Raw genomic sequence first — 15,241 nt, 5'->3', positions numbered from 1 at the left:
CACGGTGGCTAGAAGACTTGAAAACTTAAAAGACATACATACTTAATGACATGCTACAGAGCCTACATTATTTATACGAAGTTAGGACGCCCTCTGGCTGAACTTTAATTTGATCAAAAGCAAGCTGTTAAACTTTCGCTTTGTTAATGGACATTTGGCCTTTACATTGAGAAAGGCTGAAGAGAAATATCTACCCAAAGGAAATGGGGCGATCATGAACTGTCTATAATTTTAAATTCCCCCATCCCCCACCAACTATTTGCATTTTCCTGGGGGTACAGGGGAGGGTAGGATGGTGGCAGTTGGTAAATAAGCTAGATTTTAAAAATTCAAATTACTAAAATTAAGAATCACATCACCTTGACACAGAGGTGTCACCTTCATCCAGCCGTGGTTTTAGTCTACTCTTGAAACAATTCTATCTTAGTTGTTCCTCAAACTAAAACAATCCAGAAAAGACAGCAGTATGTCAACAAGCTTAACACCAGAAAGTTTAGAAAATAATCATATTTTAACCTATTCATGGAATTCTTTCCGTGACTTTTCTCTGGCCAGATCCACACAGAACAGAACAACAGTTTGAATGCTGACCCGGACAGTTCATAGAAAAATTTAATTATTTCTGTCATTGTCAGTATACAGACGGGGTCTCAGCCTTTCAGCTTTAATGGTCTGGTTTAGCAGAACTGGCCCGTGAATGTTACAAATCTGACCAAGTGCTGGGGAACCATACATACTGTCTTCTATTGGTTTTATGCTCAAAGTTCAACTTAAAATATTCAAACAAACTACACTTAAACCTTGCACTGTGGAAACTATGTAAATTAATATGTAAAAAAAAAAAAAAGCCCCAATGATTAAACTACATAAAAACTCTTAAGTAGTTTCTGGCATAGAATCCCCCCTAGATTGACGTTGCTCTCCTGGGTCACACGCGTCTGCAGTGAGCAGATTCCATTCACCACACTAACGAAAAGGATGAGCATTTCTGGGCAGCTGCTCCTTCCCCTCCAGCCCCCTGCACACTTGTGCACACTTGTACACACACACACACCCTCTCCAGTGACTGTCCTGATAAATCGCCTGCCTCAGAGTTCTACGTTTTGCTGCAGAGGGAGTGGCAGTTGCCCAGCAGCGCTGCAGTCACCACGCAGAGGACAGAAATGTCAGGCCTGGGAACAGCCAGACTCGGTTCCGGCCGCTCTTTCCCAGGGAGCAGTGAGTTCTTAGGGCAATGCACACCTTCAGAAACTCAGAGTCTCAAAAGCAGCATGCTGGGGGTGTGGCCAAGATGGCGGTTTAGCAATGTGCGCGTTTTAGTTCGTCCACCAGATAAACTGCTGAATAACCAGAAACAGTACAGAACAGCTCCTGGGGCCACATCAGTGACGGGATTCACAACATACCCCAGTCTGGACCAGCTGGACCGGCTACGAGCCTCCCCAGAACCCTGAGTGCCCCAAGTCGTGGCGGCCGGCGCCCCTCCCCCACAGGCTGCTTCCCGGTGGGGAAAGGAAAGAGAATTTAACAGCAGCAGGGGCTGAGCCCAACCAAACACCACTTGTGGCATTAATTAACAAAATCTGACTACTAAAAATAGGCCCCCAGCTCAGGTGAACCTGGTCAAAGCAGAGGTCACTCATTGGGCTAACGGAAAAAGAAAAAAAGAAAAGAAACAGAGGTTTTTGTGGCTGTGTTTCTACAAAGGCTTGACTACCTCTGGATTAAGCAGCAGGACATCTCAGGCTGCAACTGCCCCAGGCATAGGCAGAAACAAATCCTTTCAGGGCTTGTTTCCAGCCCATGCCTTCCCCAGGGGAGGGGTGAATCCCAACTCAGGTGGAATCCCTCCCTCAAGGAATTCAGACCCTAGGGCTTGGTAATTTGAAGCCATTAAAAGCACCCTACAACCTCTCCTCTGTCTCCACCACAACCCCAGCAGGGAGAGTCTTCTAAAGTTAAAGGTACCGCATCATCTTATGCTGGTGGGACCTGCAGGCAGACAAGCGCCACATACTGGGCAGGATAAGAAAAACAGAGTCCAGAGATTTCACAGGAAAGTCATTTAACCTGCTGGGTCTCACCCTCAGGGAAAACTGACACAGGTGACTCCTTCCCCCTGATAGGAGGCCAGTTTGTTCAGGATAACCCGGCTGGAGTCCATAACACCTACGTAGACCCTCCTAAGGGTGGTGAGAAAAAGGCACCATACAAGCAGGGCAAGAAACAAGAAAACAAGGCCTGAAAAATTCTCCTCTGTTAAACAAAACCTAAGCTAGAGGTCCAGAAAAACCTGAACTGAATGTCAAAGAACAGATAGACAGCAAATTTATCCAGCAAGAAAATACTAGGTAAGAGAAGTGAAAGCAATCTCCAGAATAAGCTACTTAAGGTAATTAAATGTCTAGACGCCAGCAAAAAATAACAAATCACACCAGGAAAATTGAAGATGTGGCCCAGTCAAAGGAACAAACCAGCAATTCAAATGACATACAGGAGCTGAAATAATTAATTCAGAATATACGAACAGACATGTCAAAAACAAAATCAATGAAATGAGGAGGATATGAAGAAGGCAAGGAGTGAACAAAAAGAAGAAATGGAAAGTCTGAAAAAAACAAATCGCAGAACTTATGGGAATGAAAGACATGGTAGAAGAGATGAAAAAAACAATGGAAACCTACAATCGTAGATTTCAAGAGACAGAGCATAGGATTTCTGAACTGGAGGATGGAACATCTGGAATCTGACAAGATACAGAAACTATAGGGAAAAAAATGGAAAATATGAGCAGGGACTCAGGGAATTGAATGATAATATGAAGCACACAAATATATGTGTTGTGGGTGTCCCAAAGGAGAAGAGAAGGGAAAAGGAGGAGAAAAACTAATGGAAGAAATTATCACTGAAAATTTCCCAACTCTTATAAAAGACTTAAAATTACAGAGCCAAGAAGTGAGGCATACCCCAAAGAGAACAGATCCAAATAGATGTACTCCAAGACACTTACTAATCAGAATGTCAGAGGTCAAAGAGAAAGAGAGGATTTTGAAAGCAGCAAGAGAAAAGCAATCCATCACATACAAGGGAAGCCCAATAAGACTAGGCACAGATCTCTCAGCAGAAACCACAGCGGCGAGAAGACAGTGGGATAATATATTTAAATTACTAAAAGGGAAAACTGCCAACCAAGAATTCTATATCCAGCAAAATTGTCCTTCAAAAATGAGGGAGAAATAAAACACTTTCAGATAAAAAATCACTGAGAGAATTAGTTACCAAGAGACCAGCTCTGCAAGAAATGCTTAAGGGAGCACTAGAGACAAAGACGAAAACACAAAAAAAAGAGGTGTGGCAAAGAGTGTAGAAAAAAGGAAAATTAAATATAACATATACAATCCAAAAGGCAAAATGGTAGAAGAAAGTACTACCCATACAGTAATAACACTAAATGTTAATGGACTGAACTCCCCAATCAAAAGACATAGACTGGCAGAATGAATTAAAAAACAGGACCCACCTATATGCTGTCTACAGGAAACACATCTTAGACCCAAACATAAACATAGGTTGAAAGTGAAAGGTTGGGAAAAGATATTTCATGCAAATAAAAATCAGAAAAGAGCAGGAGTAGCTATACTAATATCCAACAAATTAGACTTCAAATGTAAAACAGTTAAAAGAGACAAAGAAGGATACTATGTACTAATAAAAAGAACAATTCAGCATGAAGACATAATAATCATAAATATTTATGCACCGAACCAGAATGCTCCAAAATACATGTGCCAAACACTGAAAAGAGAAATAGACACATCTACCATAATAGTTGGAGACTTCAATTACCCACTCCCATCAATGGACAGAACATCTAGACAGAGGATCAATAAAGAAACAGATAATTTGAATATTACAATAAATGAGCTGGACTTAACAAACATTTATAGGACATTACACCCCACAGCAGCAGGATACACCTTTTTCTCAAGTGCTCATGGATCATTCTCAAAGATAGACCATATGCTGGGTCACAAAGCAAGTCTCAATAAATTTTAAAAGATTGAAATCATACAAAACACTTTCTCAGATCGTAAAGGAATGAAGTTGGAAATCAATAATAGGCAAAGCACCAGAAAATTCACAACCATGTGGAGGCTCAACAACACACTCTTAAAAAACCAGTGGGTCAAGGAAGAAATTAAAAGAGAAATCAGTAAATATCTCGAGGCAAACGAAAATGAAAACACAACATATCAAAACTTATGGGACGCAGCAAAGGCAGTGCTAAGAGGTAAATTTATTGCCCTAAATGCCTATATCAAAAAAGAAGAAAGGGCAAAAATTTAGGAATTAACTGTCCACTTGGAAGAACTGGAGAAAGAACAGCAAACTAACCCCAAAGCAAGCAAAAGGAAAGAAATAACAAACATTAGAGCAGAAATAAATGAAATTGAGAACATGAAAACAATTGAGAAAATCAATAAAACCAGAAGCTGGTTCTATGAGAAAATCAATAAGACTGATGAACCCTTAGCAAGACTGACAAAAAGAAGAAGAGAGAGGATGCAAATAAATAAGATCAGAGATGGAAGAGGAGACATAACCACTAACCCCACAGAAATAAAGGAGGAAATAACAGGATACTATGAACAACTTTATGCCAATAAATACAACAATGTAGATGAGATGGACAATTTCCTAGAAAGGCACGAACAACCAACTTTGACTCAAGAGGAAATAGATGACCTCAACAAACCAATCACAACTAAAGAAACTGAATCAGTCATTAAGAAGCCTCCCAAAAAGAAAAGTCCAGGGTCAGATGGATTCACATGTGAATTCTACCAAACATTCCAGAAAGAATTAGTACCAACTCTCCTCAAACTCTTCAAAAAAATTGAAGTGGAGGGAAAGCTACCTAATTCATTCTATGAAGCCAACATCACCCTCATACCAAAACCAGGCAAAGATATTACAAAAAAAGAAAACTATAGACCAATCTCTCTAATGAATATAGATACAAAAATCCTCAACAAAATTCTAGCAAATCGAATCCAGCAACACATTAAAAGAATTATACATCATGACCAAGTAGGATTCATCCCAGGTATGCAAGGATGGTTCAACATAAGAAAATCAATTAATGTAATACACCATATCAACAAATCAAAGCAGAAAAATCACATGATCATCTCAATTGATGCAGAGAAGGCATTTGACAAGATTCAACATCCTTTCCTGTTGAAAACACCTCAAAGGATAGGAATACAAGGGAACTTCCTTAAAATGATAGAGGGAATATATGAAAAACCCACAGATAATATCATCCTCAATGGGGAAAAATCGAAAACTTTCCCCCTAAGATCAGGAACAAGACAAGGATGTCCATTATCACCACTATTATTCAACATTGTGTTAGAGGTTCTAGCCAGAGCAATTAGACAAGAAAAAGAAATATAAGGCATCAAAATTGGAAAGGAAGAAGTAAAACTATCACTGTTTGCAGACGATATGATACTATACATCGAAAACCCGGAAAAATCCACAACAAAACTACTAGAGCTAATAAATGAGTACAGCAAAGTAGCAGGTTACAAGATCAACATTCAAAAATCTGTAGTGTTTCTATACACTAGCAATGAACAAGCTGAGGGGGAAATCAAGAAACGAATTCCATTTACAACTGCATCTAAAAGAATAAAATACTTACGAATAAATTTAACTAAAGAGACAAAAGACCTATACAAAGAAAACTACAAAAACTGTTAAAAGAAATCACAGAAGACCTAAATAGATGGAAAGGCACACTGTGTTCATGGATTGGAAGACTAAATATAGTTAAGATGTCAATTCTACCTAAATTGATTTACAGATTCAACGCAATACCAATCAAAATCCCAACAACTTATTTTTAAGAAATAGAAAAACCAATAAGCAAATTTATCTGGAAGGGCAGGGTGCCCTGAATTGCTAAAAGTATCTTGAGGAAAAAAAACGAAGCTGGAGGTCTCACGCTGCCGGACTTCAAGGCATATTTTGAAGCCACAGTGGTCAAAACAGCATGGTACTGGCATAAAGATAGATATATCGACCAATGGAATCGAATAGAGTGCTCAGATATAGACCCTCTCATCTATGGACATTTGATCTTTGATAAGGCAGTCAAGCCAACTCACCTGGGACAGAACAGTCTCTTCAATAAATGGTGCCTAGGAACTGGATATCCATATGCAAAAGAATGAAAGAGGACCCGTATCTCACACCCTACACAAAAGTTAACTCAAAATGGATCAAAGATCTAAACATTAGGTCTAAGACGATAAAACAGTTAGAGGAAAATGTAGGGAGATATCTTATGAAACTTACAATTGGAGGCGGTTCTATGGACCTTAAACCTAAAGCAAGAGCACTGAAGAAAGAAAGAAATAAATGGGAGCTCCTCTAAATTAAACACTTTTGTGCATCAAAGAACTTCATCAAGAAAGTAGAAAGACAGCCTACACAATGGGAGACAATATTTGGAAATGACATATAAGATAAAGGTCTAGTATCCAGAATTTTTATAGAGATTGTTCAACTCAACAACAAAAAGACAGCCAATCCAATTACAAAATGGGAAAAAGACTTGAACAGACACCTCTCAGAAGAGGAAATACAAATGGCCAAAAGGCACATGAAGAGATGCTCAAGGTCCCTGGCCATTAGAGAAATGCAAACCAAAACCACAATGAGATATCATCTCATACCCACCAGAATGGCCATTATCAACAAAACAAAAAATGACAAGTGCTGGAGAGGATGTGGAGAAAGAGGCACACTTATCCACTGTTGGTGGGAATGTCAGATGGTGCAACCACTGTGGAAGGCAGTTTGGTGGTTCCTCAAAAAGCTGAATATAGAATTGCCACACGACCCAGCAATACCATTGCTAGGTATCTACTCAAAGGACTTAAGGGCAAAGACACAAACGGACATTTGCACAACAATGTTTATAGCAGCATTATTTACAATTGCAAAGAGATGGAAACAGCCAAAATGTCCATCAACAGACGAGTGGTTAAACAAACTGTGGTATATACATACAATGGAATATTATGCAGCTTTAAGACACAATAAACTTATGAAGCATGTAATAACATGGATGGACCTAGAGAACATTATGCTGAGTGAGACTAGCCAAAAACTAAAGGACAAATACTGTATGGTCCCACTGATATGAACCGACATTAGAGAATAAACTTGGAATATGTCATTGGTAACAGAGACCATCAGGAGTTAGAAATAGGGTAAGATAATGGGTAATTGGAGCTGAAGGGATACAGACTGTGCAACAGGACTGAATACAAAAACTTAAAAATGGACAGCACAATACTACCTAATTGTAATGTAATTATGTTAAAACACTGAATGAAGCTGCATCTGAGCTATAATTTATTTTTTGTATCTTTTTTTAATATATATATTTTTTTATTTTTATTTTTTTCTCTATATTATCATTTAATTTCTTTTCCTGTTGTCTTGCTATTTCTTTTTCTAAATCGATGAAAATGTACTAAGAAATGATGATCATACATCTATGTGATGATATTAAGAATCACTGATTGCATATGTAGAATGGAATGATTTCTAAATGTTGTGTTAGTTAATTTTTTTTTAATAAATAAAAAAAATAAAAAATAAAAAAGTAATCACAGAAGACCTAAATAGATGGAAAGGCATACCGTGTTCATGGATTGGAAGACTAAATATAGTTAAGATGTCAATTCTACCTAAATTGATTTACAGATTCAATGCAATACCAATCAAAATCCCAACAACTTACTTTTCAGAAATAGAAAAACCAATAAGCAAATTTATCTGGAAGGGCAGGGTGCCCCAAATTGCTAAAAGTATCCTGAGGAAAAAAAATGAAACTGGAGGTCTAACGCTACATGATTTTAAGGCATATTATGAAGCTACATTGGTCCAAACAGCATGGTACTGGCATAAAGACAGATATGTTGACCAATGGAATCGAATAGAGTGTTCAGATATAGACGCTCTCATCTATGGACATTTGATGTTTGATAAGGAAATCAAACCAACTCACCTGGGACAGAACAGTCTCTTCAATAAATGGTGCCTAGAGAACTGAATATCCATATGCAAAAGAATGAAAGAGGACCCATATCTCACACCCTATAAAAGAGTTACCTCAAAATGGATCAAAGATCTAAACATTAGGTCTAAGACCATAAAACAGTTAGAGGAAAATGTAGGGAAATATCTTATAAATCTTATAATTGGAGGCAGCTTTATAGACCTTACACCCAAAGCAAGAGCACTGAAGAAAGAAATAAATAAATGGGAGCTCCTCAAAATTAAACACTTTTGTGCATCAAAGAACTTCATCAAGAAGGTAAAAAGACAGCTTACACAATGGGAGACAATATTTGGAAATGACATATAAGATAAAGGTCTAGTATCCAGAATTTTTATAGAGATTGTTCAACTCAACAACAAAAAGACAGCCAATCCAATTACAAAATGGGAAAAAGACTTGAACAGACACTTCTCAGAAGAGGAACTACAAATGGCCAAAAGGCACATGAAGAGATGCTCAGTGTCCCTGGCCATTAGAGAAATGCAAATCAAAACCACAATGAGATATCATCTCACACCCACCAGAATGGCCATTATCAACAAAACAAAAAATGACAAGTGCTGGAGAGGATGTGGAGAAAGAGACATACTGATCCACTGTTGGTGGAAATGTCAAATGATGCAACCGCTATGGAAGGCAATTCAGCGTTCCTCAAAAAACTGAATATAGAACTGCCATATGACCCGGCAACACCATTGCTAGGTATCTACTCAAAGGACATAAGGGCAAAGACACAAACGGACATTTGCACACCAATGTTTATAGCAGCATTATTTACAATTGCAAAGAGATGGAAACAGCCAAAATGTCCGTCAACAGATGAGTGGCTAAACAAACTGTGGTATATACATACGATGGAATATTATGCAGTTCTAAGACAGAATCAAGTTATGAAGTTGGTAACAACATGGACGGATCCTGAGGACATTATGCTGAGTGAGATTAGCCAGAAACAAAAGGACAAATACTGTATGGTCTCACTGATATGAACTGACATCAGTGAATAAACTTGGAATATTTCGTTGGTAACAGAGACCATCAGGAGATAGAAATAGGGTACGACATTGGTAATCGGAGCTGAAGGGATACAGACTTTGCAACAGGACTGAATGTAAAAACCCAGAAATGGACAGCACAGTACTACCTAACTGTAATACAATTTTGTTAAAACACTGAATGAAGCTGCATGTAAGAATGATAGAGGGAGGAGGGCTGGGGGCATAAATAAAGTCAGAAAGAAAGATAGATGTTAAAGACTGAGATGCTATAATGTAGGAATGCCTAGAGTGTATAATAATAGAGACTAAATGTACAAAATTTTAAAAGTTTTTGCATGAGGAAGAACAAAGGAATGTCATTACTGCAGGGTGCTGAAAATAGATGGTAATTAATATTTTAAAATGTCACCTTATGTGTGAGACTAAAGCAAAAAATGTTTATTTGGTACAAAACTTATATGTAGACTAGTGCATTTCCTAATATAACTTATGTAGATAGTTTGATTGAACACCATAAGTACTTGGAATTTCAGGTAGGACATGAGATTTTGTTGGTTTGCCCAGAGTGATGCCCTGATGAATCCCAGAGTGATTCGATCAGTGAGTGGAAAAGTATTTGCAAAGCCTCCTTGGGGGAATGCTGAGAACAGGGAGAAATTCAACTTCCCCAAGTTGAATTCTTTCTCACAAGCAGTGTGGACAACCAAAGCTATAGGCTGAGCCCCTAGTCTTAGGGTTTGCTCATATGAAATTTAACCCCACAAAGGATGGGTCAGGTCTACTTAAAATTTAGGCCTAAGAATCACCCCCAAAAGAGCCTCTTTTTTTGCTCAGATGTGGCCTCTCTCTCCAGCCAACATGATGAGCAGTCTCACCACCCTCCCCCTCTCTGCGTGGGACATGACTCCCAGGGGTGTGGACCTTCCTGGCAACGTGGGACAGAAATCCTAGAATGAGCTGAGACTCGGCATCAAGGGATTGAGAAAACCTTTTCGACCAAAAGGGGGAAGAGTGAAATGAGACAAAGTGTCAATGGCTGAGAGATTCCAACAGAATCAAGAAGTTATCCTGGAGGTTATTATTATGCATTAAGTAGATATCATCTTGTTATTCAAGAGGTAAGGGAGAGGCTGGAGGGAACTGCCTGAAAATGGAGCTGTGTTCCAGTAGCCATGTTTCTTGAAGATGATTGGATAATTACAGCTTTCACAATGTGACTGTGTGATTGTGAAAACCTTGTGTCTGATGCTCCTTTTATCTACCTTGTCAACAGACGAGTAGAATATATGGAATAAAAATAAATAATATGGGGAACAGATGTTAAAATAAATTTAGTTTGAAATGCTAGTGATCAGTGAAAGCAAGGGGTAAGGGGTATGGTAGGTGTAATTTTTTTTTTCTGTTTTCGTTTTTTTTTTTTCTATTGTCTTTTTGTTTCTTTTTCTGAATGGATGCAAATGTTCTAAGAAATGATGAATATGCAACTGAGTGATGATATCGTGAATTACTGGTTATCTATGTTAATTTTGATTTCATTTGTTGATTTTTTAAATCAATAAATAAATTTTAAAAAAGAACAACATGCTGTTGCTTACTAAATGCCCCTCAACGTGCAAATCTCAAAATCCAATGTGAAAATATGAAAAAACAGCAACTCCTCAGAATACTTGGGATGTGAAGTAGTACTCGCAGCTCATGGAGTATGAAAGAGAAGTGTTAAGTTCTGAGCATCTTACGCCGGAATGAGTATTGTAAAACTTCTGGGTATTTGTATCAGTGAGTACGTACACCAGAACCTTTCTACTTTGCCTCCTAATCCTCATCATTCTGTAAGTACACTTTTTTACATAGTTATGATCAGTAGGAAAAGAAATGAAATTATTTTATGTCCCCCTCTACCCCTCCCCCAAAGCCATTTACTTGATCAGAAAATTCTAAGAATCCCTTCCTTCTTCTTTGCAAGCATGTTTTGATTCTGGCTATAATAATTTTTTTTTCATTTTTAAAAAACTTTTTTCATTGTATAATATAATTTATATATATATATATATATATAAAGCAAAGAAACAAAAAAGCAAGTTTTCAAAGCACTCTTTGACAAATAGTTATGGCACAGATCCCAGAGTCTGTCATGGGCTACTATACGAACCACTCAGATTTTCCCTTCTAGCTGCTCCAGAATATGGGAGGCAAGAAGGCTTAAGTATTTTTTATCACTACAATTGACTTTCTTTTTTGTGAAAAATAACATATATACAAAAAAGCAATAAACGTCAAAGCACAGCACCACAATTAGTTGAAGAACATATATCAGGCTTTGACATGGGTTACAATTTCACAATTTTAGGTTTTACTTTCTAGCTGCTCTAAAATACTGGAGACTAAAATATCAATTTAATGACGTAGCATTCATATTCATTTTTTAAGTCCTATCTTCTATGTGTAATTCCACCATCACCTTTGATCTTTCCATGCGTCTCTTTAGGAGTGTTTGGGCTATGGCAATTCTAAATTTTTGATACTGGAAGGGTCTGTCACTAATATGGCGTAGGGAGATGGAACTATCTGATGTTCTGGAAAGGGTGGGCTAGGTTTCAGGACTTATCTGGACGTTACAGGTTTCTGGAAAGTTACTCTAGTGCATGGAACCCTTGTGGAATCTTATATATTGCCCTAGGTGTTCTTTAGGATTGGCTGGAATGGTCCTGGTTGGGGGTTGGCAGGTTATGATAGGTAGCAAGGTCTACCAAAGTGTGTAAGAGCAACCTCCAGAATAGCCTCTGAACTCTATGTGAACTCTCTCTGCCACTGATATTTTATTAAATACACTTCTTTTCCCCCTTTTGGTCAGGATGTAATGTTGACCCTACAGGGCCAGGTCTGGATTCACCCCTGGGAGTCATCTCTCACGTCTCTGGCTATAATTTATCATACTTTTTGCTGGTATATTGGCAAACCTTGTTAAGTAAGGAGAAATTGATTTGATTTTTTTGCTAACGCTCTGGAAACTTTAAAATAGAAATTTAATTTAAAAATTTTAAATATAATTTTTATAATATACTTTTTAATAGCTTTCACCCCAAAAAAAGAACTTAGCAGAAGAGGACAAAAATATTAGGAAAATATATTTCTATGCATTTATCTTAGAGCTTGTCAAAAGATTTTGTCCAATGCTGTTTCTGAACCAACCTCTTTTTTTTTTTTTACATGGGCAGGCACCAGGTCTCGAACCTGGTGCCTCTGGTATGGCAGTTGAAAATTCTGCCACTGAGCCACCATCGCACTGATCCCAATATTTTCTTATAAATATTCTCACTTTTAATATCTGGCCAAAACTTCACCATTACCACTCTTTCTTTAAGAAACTGAAGTACATGAACTGTTTTATAGAGATTATCACTTTGAATAGACATTTCCCATTGCATAATATGTGTTCAATAAATAATAAATGTCATTATTATTACAGCTATTCCAGATGCCCAGTGAGTGGTCTATGGATCACTTATATTTTAAATAAATATAAAATCTATGGGGTTTTTTTTGTATGCTGTATGGCAGGGTCACATTTCATTCTTTTCCCATGTGAGTATCCCATTATTGCAGCGCCATTTTGTTGAATTTTTTGTTTGTCTGTTTGTTTTGGAAGTGCATAGGCTGGGAATCGAACTCAGGTCTCCTGCATGGTAGGTAAGAATTCTACCACTGAACTGCCCTCACACCCCCAACATCTATGTTTTATAACATGTCTTCTAAATGTGCAGTAAGACCCCTTAGTGGGTCCTGAAATCAATTTAGGTCTCAGCCAAATGTTTACAAAAATGGCATAACACAGAAAAGAATAATCTGAATTCACTGCATGTGACTACCAAAAAATAGTTTTATTTTATGAAATTTGTTTCAGTATTATGAGTATGTATATGTGTGTAACATTGATTTATTTCTTACTAAGGATTGTGTTAAAAGCTTGGCAGTCACTGTTAACAATCATATATTTCTAATAAACATAATGAATCTAGAACAAAGGGAAACATTTGTTTTTCAATAATTAATAATTCTTCTCTTACATTCATAAACACCTTTTACATTGCATTAAAAGTCATCCCCACCATTTAAAAATAATTTTTCTATTAACTTTACATGGGTACCATTAGAGAATTCCTAGGCTAGCATTTGTTGATAGGTTATTTTCCACAAATGGAGTCTTATCCCTCTTGTGTTTCGCTAATAGATCCACGGACCCTTGGTTTTTAGTTTGCTGTTGTTTCATGATGACCCATCTCCATGGCAAAGACATGATAATTCCCCTTTATGACAAACTGATCTAGAACAAAATGGCACCACACTGGAAATGGATGAAAATAATTCCAGTTAGTCTATATAAACACCCATCTGGAGCAACACAAACCCTTCCTTATTCAAGCCCTCCAAATGCTTATGAACTCTGTTTTCAAAAATCATCATGTTGTGGGCAGAAGAAAAGAAGTCAATCCACTCAGTTGTGCTTTACACTGGGCATTTCAGTACTATAGAGAAGAGAGGCAAAGTAGAAAAAAGAAACGTCATACATTAATAACAGTACAAATGTTGAGAAACAAATGTAGAAACCTTAAACTCCCTTGAAAAATCAAAAGCTCTGCCTTAATATTAAGCCATCACAGTGACGTCAAGGTTGGGAGTGGAAGGAGCAAGTACTGGAGCATGGAGAGCAGAGGAGTGAGAATTTGGCAGTGGAATTTCCAAATGTGTCACTTCACTTTCTCAATGTAAAGGCCACATTGCATTCCTAACTGAAGGGATTGTCCATGGCAATCCTCTCTACAGCAAGTGCAGAGATGAAGATTCTAAGAATCTCCTAACTCACAATTAGTTCAAACCATTTACTGAGGACTCTGTGGCTGGCACCAAGCTTGGGGCTGGAGGGCCTGGAGATACAGCTGAGCTTCCAGGCAAGTGGGGGCGCCCCAAAAGCTATACAGAGAATGGCAACCCCATAGGATTGCAGTGCAGTCAGGACACAAACGGGGCACACAGGAGAGCCCTCCAACCCGGATGAGCCCCAGGAGATCCATAGAAGCTTCTCAAAGAGTGAAGTTTTGAACTGAGTCTTAGAGATTGAATATTAGCCAGTTTAAGAAGAGATTTCTGGTTATCAAGCATGATGTGTATTCAGAACATGGCAATAAAAGTCAAGCAATATGAAATTGCCAAGTCTGAAGAAACAATTGCATTTTGTCCAACCTAACAGTGACACAGCATGATATGTGATCAAGGAATACCGCAAGTCATTTGGTATTGCTGGGACACACGGTGGACATGGGAAGATACTAGAAACAAGGCTGGTGAGGAGGGCATGGGCCAGTTAACTTTTCTGCTGGGAATTAAAGTGGGAACAGATATCAGCTGTGATTTTATCCTAGTCCTTGGATGCTACTCAAAGAACTAGGACTACCTAGGTATTTACAAATATTATTCAATAAACTTTAACACACTAGAAGAGAAATAACTTTAAAAAATATTTTATCCACAATTCTACTTCCTTAAAATTACAACTTTCAAACCTTCATCTTTACGACATTGTTTCTTAACATAGAGTTAAGTATTTACAGAACTTAACATAGTACTCAAAACTTTTGTGCTCTATTTTATCATTTGACGGGTAAATCATTTTCCATTTTATCACCAGCAGATGTTATTTTTAGTGGTTGTAGAGTACATTTTTTTTGCATTCTCATTGTAGATGGCGTAACCATTTTCTTTCAACATGTACACAAATTTCTAGATTTTCCTATTACAAATGTCAGAATTGTCATTTCGACACAACACATAAATGACATTCCATAACTGCATTTCTACATATAAACTTTATCTCACGCATTCCTTAAGGCAAATGGTGGGATGTGAGATTATCGGGTCAAAGGGTATGAATACTTTTATGGTCATCTGTTACACAGGTGGCAATGAGCCTGGTACTTACTGTTTTGCTCCAAGTAAGGCCTGTGGTGTGATGTTCCTTGATGTATGCTTGAAGCTCAGTCCAAATGTTCAAATATGACTTCACCCAATCCACGTGGTGTAAGTCACTTTGTTACAAAAGACAGTG

The 15,241-nt window shown here is 37.8% G+C and overlaps 1 protein-coding gene across 1 annotated transcript in view; it reads right to left on the bottom strand.

Annotated features, from left to right (window-relative positions):
- The window catches only part of CAP2 (cyclase associated actin cytoskeleton regulatory protein 2), a 196,252-nt gene that overhangs the window by 50,314 nt on the left and 130,697 nt on the right, over positions 1 to 15,241 (bottom strand). Inside the window, 1 exon segment of the mRNA XM_077143418.1 lies at positions 15,116 to 15,221. Coding sequence (XP_076999533.1) covers positions 15,116 to 15,221 — 106 coding nt within the window.

Source organism: Tamandua tetradactyla, chromosome 25 (genome assembly GCF_023851605.1).
Source record: "Tamandua tetradactyla isolate mTamTet1 chromosome 25, mTamTet1.pri, whole genome shotgun sequence".
In the NCBI taxonomy this organism is placed as follows: Eukaryota; Metazoa; Chordata; class Mammalia; order Pilosa; family Myrmecophagidae; genus Tamandua; species Tamandua tetradactyla.
Note: the sequence above shows the minus strand (reverse complement) of the source record. Positions and strands in the feature narration are given on the sequence as shown.